This window comes from Mirounga angustirostris, unplaced genomic scaffold, assembly GCF_029215605.1.
Source record: "Mirounga angustirostris isolate CCGP_5_RB_7025 unplaced genomic scaffold, mMirAng1.0.hap1 SCAF_9, whole genome shotgun sequence".
Taxonomy (NCBI): domain Eukaryota; kingdom Metazoa; phylum Chordata; class Mammalia; order Carnivora; family Phocidae; genus Mirounga; species Mirounga angustirostris.
In genome coordinates this window covers 21,826,718-21,836,893 of record NW_026991717.1, presented here as the reverse complement: position 1 = coordinate 21,836,893, position 10,176 = coordinate 21,826,718, and the positions used below count along the sequence as shown (strand labels likewise).

General features: G+C 41.0%; 1 protein-coding gene across 1 annotated transcript in view; it reads left to right on the top strand.

Annotated features, from left to right (window-relative positions):
- Positions 1-796: 796 nt before the first annotated feature.
- Positions 797-10,176, top strand: part of TRPM1 (transient receptor potential cation channel subfamily M member 1) — a 78,943-nt gene continuing 69,563 nt past the window's right edge. Inside the window, exons 1-5 of the mRNA XM_045901700.3 lie at positions 797-990; positions 4,973-5,168; positions 6,488-6,701; positions 7,346-7,470; positions 8,344-8,515. Coding sequence (XP_045757656.2) covers positions 797-990; positions 4,973-5,168; positions 6,488-6,701; positions 7,346-7,470; positions 8,344-8,515 — 901 coding nt within the window. The remainder of the gene's footprint in view (positions 991-4,972; positions 5,169-6,487; positions 6,702-7,345; positions 7,471-8,343; positions 8,516-10,176) is intronic.

Genomic DNA, 10,176 nt, shown 5'->3' with positions numbered 1-10,176 from the left:
TTTCTTCCCCGTAACAGAGTGACAATACCCTAGAGATTATTCCATGTCTTCCTTTTTCACTTACTATAGCTTGGTGATCTTTCCCTATTGATACAGAGAAAAAGTCTTATTTTTTTTTTTTGATAGCCACAGAGAATTCCACAGATGACTCTTCCATAACACAGGTAACAATTCCTTACCGGTAGAGAGTAGGTGATGTCCAGTCTTTTGATATCATAAATAATGAATGCAATAAATGAACTTGAACGTGTATCATTTTGCATGTGTTCAGGCATATCAGTAGAGTAAAATACAAAGTGTCCAAAGATATATGCTTTGTAATTTTGATATTATTGCCAAATTGCCCTTGATAGAGACTGTACCAATGTCCAGCTGCAGCAGCAGTGTTATATGAGTGCCCATTTCCTTACAACTTTCAATAGTTTTAATTATAAAAGTAACATTCAGTGAATCTGAGCATGAGTTAGAGTGCACTTGTAAAATTACTATGGTGTGTGGGTGCCTAGAAGCCCACAGAAGATGAGGTTCTTGACAGCAAAATGAAGTCTTAATCAGAGACTCGCAGAATTTGTTGGCTTCACCAATAACTCACATTCACACCAGGGCTTGTCGGGGCACTGGCTTACTCCAGGGTGGCATCATGCCCCCTTTGCAGACTCTGACTTGCATGCAAAGCCTAGGTTTTGTAGCCCTAAGGAAACCATGAATACATACCTCCAAGCCATTTCTCTGAAAAGGAACCAGAGCTAAAATCCTTGAAGAATTGCATCCACCATTACTGGAGGCGTCTATTCAGATGTTTTGGGCAGAATTCCGGGTAGTGGCACAGTGGTCTTATAAAAGTAGAAGAAAGAACTCTGACTATAGTTTGGGAACATATCAGTCTAATTTTCATTTCTTTCTCTTCCAGGGACAGAAAGCTTGGATAGAGAAAACCTTTTGCAAACGAGAATGTATCTTTGTAATTCCCAGCACTAAAGACCCTAACAGGTAAATTGGAAGTCACAACTAAGACATTATCCAAACCAGCACTTGTCTACCAGGCACCAGCAACTATTCTTTGTGTGTTTGTGGGAGGGGGGAGAGGATACAAGAAGAATGGCCAGAATCCATTCCCCATGGGAGGCATTAACTGGGGAATACTTCAGCTAAGAAGCTTCTCTGTTAAGATGCAGAAAAGATTGCTGTCCAGCCCTCATCCTAATCTAGCATGAGCTCTCATAACCAGATGGGCCCACAGTGTTCCTCCTAGTCTTAGGGAGATCGAGATGCTGACAACTTTAGACAGGTTTCCAGGGTAACTTCATAGCCTCCTGTTAGAGTTTCATAATGTTATTTAGATAAACAGGTACCTCCACCATGGGAAAGATCTGAGTGGTTAAATGAACTAGATGTAACTCTATGAAAAGGCTGACTTTGTACACAAAATGTCAATTTCATTCACCTACATGAAAATGAATCTGTTATAAACAGTATGTCTTCTGAAGCTGTGAAAGTAACAGGAGATGAATTTAGCTAAAGCTTCCCATCTCTTAGGACAATAGCTATGAGCGGAGTTTGGAGAGCCAGGGAAGGACGATTTATCCATATGTTCACCCAATATGAAATCCATGCATGTAGGATCACTGACACAGAGCGCACTTAGGTCAAATTTGATGCATACATCCTCAGCCCTGCCATGTCCCCAAGCTCGCCCTTTCCACCACCACCCCATAGATTGCTCTCCCTGCTTAAACCCCAGTGATTACTCCCCAGGGCAAGAAATATGCATTAGGGGAACAATGCCAAAGATCTTAAAAGTCTTCCTTTTGTTGCACATAAATGTCCTTTCTTATTTCAGTGGCACCTAGATCCTCCTTGATGGAAACTACCTATGCCAGCCCTCTTTAGCACCTGCTGCTTTGCAGTCCCCCACACAGCCAAGTGGCTACGCAGGGGAAGAAGCAGAATGGGCCTCAGGGACTCACACATGAGAGTCCTCTGTGAGTTGCATGCATTCTCTAGCATGGGCTAAAAAAAACCCTGGAGTGAATAAACAACCATTTAAAGTCCCTGGAAATGGTCCCAAGGGCCAATAGGAAATAAAGAAATATCTATTCAAAAAAGCCAACAAAAATTCAGTAAGAAAGGCTAGACTCTGTTTGTACCAAAAGAGCTCTGCTCCTTCCCCCTCTGGGACCAGTAAGAGCAAATTAAATCTTAAGGAAGCAGAAGGAAATAATAAAGAATAAAATGGAAGGTAATAAAATAGAAAATTTTAAAACAATAGAGAAAAATAAATGAAATCAAAAGCTAGTTCGTGGAAAAGATCAACAAAGTTCATAAACCTTTAACTAACTTGATGAAGAAACAAAGAGAGAAAACTCAAATTACTAAGATCAGAAATGAAAGGACATTACTACCAATCTTACAGAAATAGAAATGTATACAGAGAAATGCTATGATTTATACACCGATGACAATAAATTAAATAACTTAGGTGAAATGGACAAATTCCTAGAAAGACACAAACTACCAGACTAACTCAGGAAGAAATACACAATCTGAATAGACCTATAAGAAATGAAGACATAGGATTAGTATCAAAAATTAGCCACAAAGTAATGGCTTCACTGCTGAATTTTACCAAATATTTTTAAAAGAATTAATACCAGTTTTTCACAAAAAATTAAAAAAATAGAAGATGAGAGAACACTCCCCAACTCAGTTTCCAGTTTCATGAGGCCAATACTACCTGGATATTAAAACCAGACAATCACAAGAAAGGAAAGCTATACAACAATATCTTGTGAGTATGGATGCAGAAATCCTGAACAAATATTATCAAACCAAATCTAGCATCATATAAAAAGAATTATACACCATAATCAACTGGGATTTATCCTAGGGACACAAGGTTGGTTTCACATCAGAAAACCAATTAATGCAATACATCACATCAATAGAATAAAAAACAAAAATCACATGATCATCTCAGTTGACAGCAAAAAAGCATTTGACAAAATGCAACACCTTTTATGATTAAAAAAAAAACCCTAGGAAATAGGTATAGAACTTCTTCAGTCCAATAAAGGACATCTATGAAAATCCATAGTTAACATCCTACTTAATGGTGAAAGATTGGATGCTTTGCCCCTAACATCAGAGAAAGACAAGATGTCCACTCTCACCACTTCTATTCAAAATTGTATAAGAGATCCTAGCCAAGGTAATTAGAAGAAAGACATAAAAGGCATCCATAGTGGAAAGGAAGAAGTAAAGCTATCTTTATTGGCAGATGACATTATGTTATATATAGAAAATCCTAAGGAATCACTAAAAAAAAATTGTAACTTACAAGCAAGTTCAGTAAGGTTGCAGTGTAAAAAACAAAATCAATATACAAAAATCATATGTATTTCTATCTACTTGCAATGAACAATAAGAAAGTGAAACTAACAAAACAATTTCATTCACAGTATCATCAAAAGGAATAAGATACTGGGGTGCCTGGCTGGCTCAGTTGGTTAGGCGTTGGACTCTTGATCTCAGCTCAGGTCTCGATCTCAGGGTTGTGAGTTCAAGCCCCACCCTGGGCTCCACACTGGGCCTGGAGCCTACTTTAAATTTAAAAAAAATTAAAAATAAATAAATAAAAGAATAAGATACTTTGGAATCAACTTAGAAAAGAAGTGCAAAACCTCTACTCTGAAAAGTACAAGACACTATTGAAAGAAATTAACAAAGATTTAAATAATTGGAAAATATAGCCCATATTCATGGGTCAGAACAGGTTAACATTGTTAAGATGACAATATTCACAAAATGATCTACAGATTCAGTGCAGTCCCTATCAGAATCTTAGCTCACTTCTTTGTAGAAATTGACAAGCCAGCTGATACGGAACTGCAAGAGATGCAGAATAGCCAAAGCAATCTTATTTAAAAAAGAACAAAGTAGGGCGCCTGGGTGGCTCAGTTGGTTAAGCGACTGCCTTCGGCTCAGGTCATGATCCTGGAGTCCCAGGATCGAGTCCCACGTCGGGCTCCCTGCTCAGTGGGGAGTCTGCTTCTCCCTCTGACCCTCCTCCCTCTCATGCTCTCTGTCTCTCATTCTTTCTCTCTCAAATAAATAAATAAAATCTTTAAAAAAAAAAAAAAAGAACAAAGTAGGAGGACTCACAGTACTTAATTTCCAAACTTACTATAAAGCTACAGTAATCAAAGTAGTGTGGTAGTGACATACTGAAAGACATACAGATCAATGGAATAGAATTGAGAATCCAGAAATACCCATACAACTATGGACAATCAATGCTTCAGCAAGGTTGCCAAAACAAATGGAGAAAGAATAGCCTATTCATCAAATGGAAACGGAAACAACTGGATATCAAGATGCAAAAGAATGTATTTACACCCTTACTTCACATCGTATATAAAAATTAGTTCAAAAGGTCTCAAAAACCTAAATGAAGAGGCTAAAACTATAAAACTCTTAGGCAAAAACGTAGGAGCAAATCTTCATGACTTTGGATTTAGCAAAAGATTCTTAAATATGATAATAAAAGTATAAGCAGCAAAAGAAATATATTCTCAATGTGACTTATGTAGAGAAATGTTTTACAGAACAACAGAAGAATTCAACAATATTGAAAAATCCTGGGAGGTCATCTCTATATCTGGAAGGCATGGTTATACTTTGTCACAGAATGTTCAACAATTGATGCCCATATTGATGTTTTCAAGACATCAAAAAGAGTTAAAATATCTTCAGTAAGGAAGGGCAACCATCCAATATATTTTAAACAGACTGGTGTATAAATAGATACATGTTGGTTATCTGGAAAAGGCCATCATAAGGGGCATTTCTATCCCTACAAAGCCAGGTAAGTAAGGTGTTAGTCTGCCCCTATTCGGGTGCTACCCTTCTGTTTAGATTAACTCATCTTAAGGAGGAAAATGTTATAGAAATACTGTTTTACCTTTGTTTTCAGGTGTTGCTGCGGCCAGCTTACCAACCAGCATATCCCCCCTCTGCCAAGTATAACATCCAGCAAAAATGAAGAGGAAAGTAAACAAGTGGAGACTCAGCCCGAAAAATGGTCTGTCAGCAAACACACCCAGAGCTACCCAACAGATTCCTATGGAACTCTTGAATTCCAGGGTGGCGGATACTCTAATAAAGCCATGGTAAGAGAGGCCTTCGGAAGGGATGCTGCTGAGCCCACAGTCTCCATCAGAGGCCCAGCCTCCCAGACCCCCAGACACGCAGACACCTGGGTCTTCTTTCAGGGATGTGGCTCAGTCTTCCTAGATATTTCATTGCAAAGGCAAGAAATATATCTGCACATTCAACTTTTTAGTCATGAGATTTGGAAACTGAGCACTATTATAAAAATAACAACAACAACAACAACAAACATGTAGTGTCACTAAATTCATACCAGAATTGTGAATCCACAAATCATGCTCCGGCCCAAGTCTGCAACCATACTCATCACTCCATCTCCAGTGATGAGTGAGAAATTATGCTATTTGTTTTTTGGGGTTGTTTGGGGTTTTGTTTTGTTTTTTTATGGCTGTGGACCTTCAAGCCCCCACCCCCCTTAAATAGGTTAGGAGTGTCTGGAAATAAAAAAAACTTCCCTCTGAAGTCCATCCACAGCCTCCCTGGGCCGGCATTCAGCTGGCCCAAGAAGACTAAGGTCTTTCACATTTGCCTGTAAACAGGGAGTGCCCTCTGCCTTTCTGATGAGCCCTGCCAGAGAGGGGAGGCGTTAACACTGTGAGTCCTTTCAGCTAATTCTGAATAATACTCCCACATGCCCAGTCAGATCATTTTTGCAATTTCATTTTATTCCACTTGCCCAACATCATTGTGCATAAAATTCATTTGTATTCCAAATAGCACAACATAGGGACTTCTGGAATGGCACCTTACATATCGGCATGGACACAAAGAAGTGGTTCATAGGGGTCAAGGCAGATACCTGACCATTAACCTCTTCTTCACCTTGGGGGGAAGGTCAAGTCCAGAGGTTGGCCCAGGATCCCCTTTCTCAGCACCCACTCAGTGTGGCCAGTGGACCACTCCCTCAGCATTGCTCTGTCCGACCTCTGGAGCCATGGTTCTAGCTGAGTCAAATTTAGAATTGATTTCTTCAAGATCAAGGGTTGCCAGGTAAAACACAGGACACCCAGTTATATTTGAATTTCAGAAGAACATAACTTCTTAGTATAAGTATGTCCCAAATATGGCATTAAGTCATACTTACAATAAAACATTTCTCAATGTTCACATGAAATTCAAATTTAACTGAGTGTCCTATATTTTTATTTGCTAAATCTGGCAACTCTTCCAAAGTTTCCTTCCCTCACTTGGCCACAGACTCACACAGAGGAACAGAAAGCCAAGATAGCTTTTGCTTGGACAAGAGCAGTAGCCCTGTTTCCCTGTGCTACGAGAGGAAAACCAAGCACGGGGCTGAGTGTCACATACTCTTTTGCAGTTTATCAGAGTATCCTATGACACCAAGCCAGATTCACTGCTGCATCTTATGGTGAAAGACTGGCAGCTGGAACTTCCCAAGCTCTTAATATCTGTGCACGGAGGCCTCCAGAACTTTGAGATGCAACCCAAGCTGAAACAGGTCTTTGGGAGAGGTCTGATCAAGGCTGCCATGACCACTGGAGCCTGGATCTTCACTGGGGGCGTCAGTACCGGTAAGAGCAGCCTTATTCCCTTGCAATAAACATACAAACCCAGAAGTCATAGTGGTTCCCATAGAGCTTTCAAATAATTAAGATAAAAAAATGAAACGTATTGCAACCTAACAATATTTATGACAGAAGTGAAATCTTTATCCAGTAGTTCGTTTGTTATTTTGATATGATTGTGATAATGGTCAACCTTTCTGGCACCCATGATGTGCCATTCCTTAAACTGAGCCCTGAGGCCCTTGACAATCCTTTCCACTGTCCTATGGGAGAGGAAACTGAGGCAGGGAGAGGTTAGGGACATGCCAGGCAGTCTGACTCCCAATTTTAGCTAAATGCAGCCAAGAATTGCCAAGGAACCCCACTTACTTCCATCTTTAGGCCTCAGAAATTTGTAAAGGAAGTCCATGCACCATTGCTTTGGTTTTTGGGTTTTGGTTTTTGGTTTCCCTTTTCTAAGAGCTAATGCAGAATGACTAGTATTATGAACTCAGACTTTCGATATACTTTCTTTTAATGATGAAGATCATTATGCTTCAACCCTATTCCATAGGGAATGGAGTGGCTCAGAGAAGGGGTCCCTAAAGTTCATAAATAAAGATATGATGGGAGGTAATGGGTCTAAAAATATGATTCATGGCTGCTTACAGGTGTTATCAGCCACGTAGGGGATGCCTTAAAAGACCACTCCTCCAAGTCCAGAGGCCGGGTTTGTGCTATAGGAATTGCTCCATGGGGCATCGTGGAAAATAAGGAAGACCTGGTTGGAAAGGATGTAAGTGTTTTCTTCCCAGATATTGGCAATTTTTTTTAAAATCAAAGTCCTTATTTTCAGATAATTGTGGATTCCCCTGCAGTTGTAAGAAATAATAGAGGTCCCATATGCCCTTGCCCCCCTTTCCCAGTGGTAACATCTTACAAAACTATGGTACAGTATCACAGGCAGGATACTGACAATGATACAGCCAAGATGCAGAACATTTCCATCACCACTAGGATCACTCATGTTGCCCTTTAATATCCATACCTAATTCATTCCCAGCCCTATTACCTCCTTAACCCCTGGCAGCCACCAATCTGCCCCTTATATCTATAATTTTATTATTCCAATAATGTTCTATAAATGGGATCATGTACTCGTAACCTTAAGGATTTTTTTTTTTACTCCACATTCCTAGAAATCCATCCAGGTGGTCGTGTGTATCAATAGTTCATTCCTTTTTATTGCTGAGTGGTATTCCATGGTATGGATGTACCATTGTTTGTTTAGCCACATACCTGTTCAAGTGCATCTGAGTTGTTTCCAGTTTGTCTATCACCAATGAAGCTACCACAAACATCCATGTACAGGATTTTGTGTTACTGTCAGTTTTCATTTCTCTGCAGTAAATGCCCAGGAATGCAAGTGCTGGGCCATCACTATCTAAAATGCTGGGTTGTCGTTATCTAAAATAACTTATTTTTTTCTAATGTAATATAGAAATTTACAAAAAGAAATTCTTCAATAGAGAGGACAGGGAAGTGGAAGTCGGTTTAAGTGCACGATCAGACCCAGCAGCCACTGTACACATATCTGTTCTTCCTGCTTCCCCTGTGGGTCTTCACGTCTGAGTTCTGCAGCTCGGATTTGTGTTGTGCATTTTGTCAGGTAACGAGAGTGTACCAGACCATGTCCAACCCCCTGAGCAAGCTCTCATTGCTCAACAACTCGCACACTCACTTCATCCTGGCTGACAACGGTACCCTGGGCAAATACGGTGCTGAGGTGAAGCTGCGGAGGCAGCTGGAAAAGCACATCTCTCTGCAGAAGATTAACACAAGTAAGTTCCAGGGAAGGCCATGGGCACTGGGCTGCCGCTGTTGTCATGAAACCTGGGCTAAAAGGAAACTTCCCAAGGGTGTTGAGAGCTTTCACCTTGCTTCTTATCAGATCAACAGATCAACAGACTTGTCTAGCCCCCTCACCCTGGCCACCTGTCAAATCACAATCCCTGAGCTGTATGGTGATGCTCTGCCCCAGGTTCACAGGGAGGGACGGTGCAAGAAACAGCCCTGCAGCGGTTGCCATGGTGATGGCATTGCCCACCACGTTGCCCAGTATAATTACCGTAGTTATTTTTGTAATGTCTGAACAGGAAGAAAACTTGTCACTCAAAGACATAGTAGGATTCCTTCCATCAACTAAGTGTTAGTGTGATCGTTACATTAGATAGCTGTGTAGACTAAGGCGGGCTGGGTGGGGAAACCTGTAGACACGGTTGCAGGAACCGTCTGCTCCTCAGGGCTCCACCTGTGCTGGTCCAGATGGTACAGCCCTGCAGTGGAGCTGCCGCCCACAGGGAGATGGTGAGCTCAAGCTCAAGAGAAAGGAACAAACCGCAACCAGATGAAACAATACCAGTTAGAATGAAAATAACTGGTGTCATCTCTTGGAACACGTTCATACTCCAGCGGTTCTTATTGCCAAAATATTACGAAAAGATTTTAAAGAGTATTTTGTTTTTACCATTACTGATAAGATTTTTGTGAAAGCCACTCTAAGCCCTGGAGATGGTCATCGTCAAGGTTAATGAGGGGGCCTATAGTGGTTAGAACACTTGCCTGCTAAGGGGACTGTGGATTTCCAAGATTCAAATCTCAATTGATAAACTGCTTGAAGACTGACTTTTTTGTCCTCACATTTTTCATTGTCTTGGACTTGTAAGTTTTCACACTACCCAACTTCATCTGGCCATGTGACTTGTGGGCTTCCCTTTGTCATCCTTTGCCTAGGGCTCTGAGTGGGGCAGGGACAGCAAAGGGGTGCTCAGTCGTCACCTCTCACAGCTTGGAGCTTTGGGGAGTCCAGTGTAAACCAAGAAGAACCAATTTTACCCCGTTTCAAGAAAATAAAGTGATTTGGCTACCCTATTCCTGAGGATCTAGAATGGCAAGCCTTGATTGGGTTGGGAATCTCAAAGGCAGGGTCCACATCATCTTGATCCATTTTTCCAGTATCTGTTGGCCAGGGCCTGGCACAAGGCAGACCCTAAGTGCATATTCACTGAAATGAACTTAACTGAGATTATCCTGGTGGGAGAAGACAAAGGTGTTCAAAAAATTTTTAAGACTTCCTGACTATAGAAATGCGTCATGGAAGCAAACCAGAAACTCTGAATTTGGCCACTTGAAATGTTTAGATTTCCTCCTCCTATGCTAGCAGATTTTATCTGAAGGCCTTCAGAACTATGAGACAAAGGACATTTCTCCTACTTGCCATTCATTAAAATGCTTGTCAAGTAACTCCCATCACAACCAAGGGACCCTGGGTGAAACATGCTCAACATATAACCTTGTCCTGCCCAGTCTGGGGTAAAATTGTTAAGTAGACAAATGTGTCTTGGTGGTTCCTCCACTCCCACTGTCTTTGCTCTCCAGAATCTCCGGTTCTTGAAGTCCTCCAGCTACCTCCTGCTTTTCAGAGTTCACCCTGTGGGTTCTG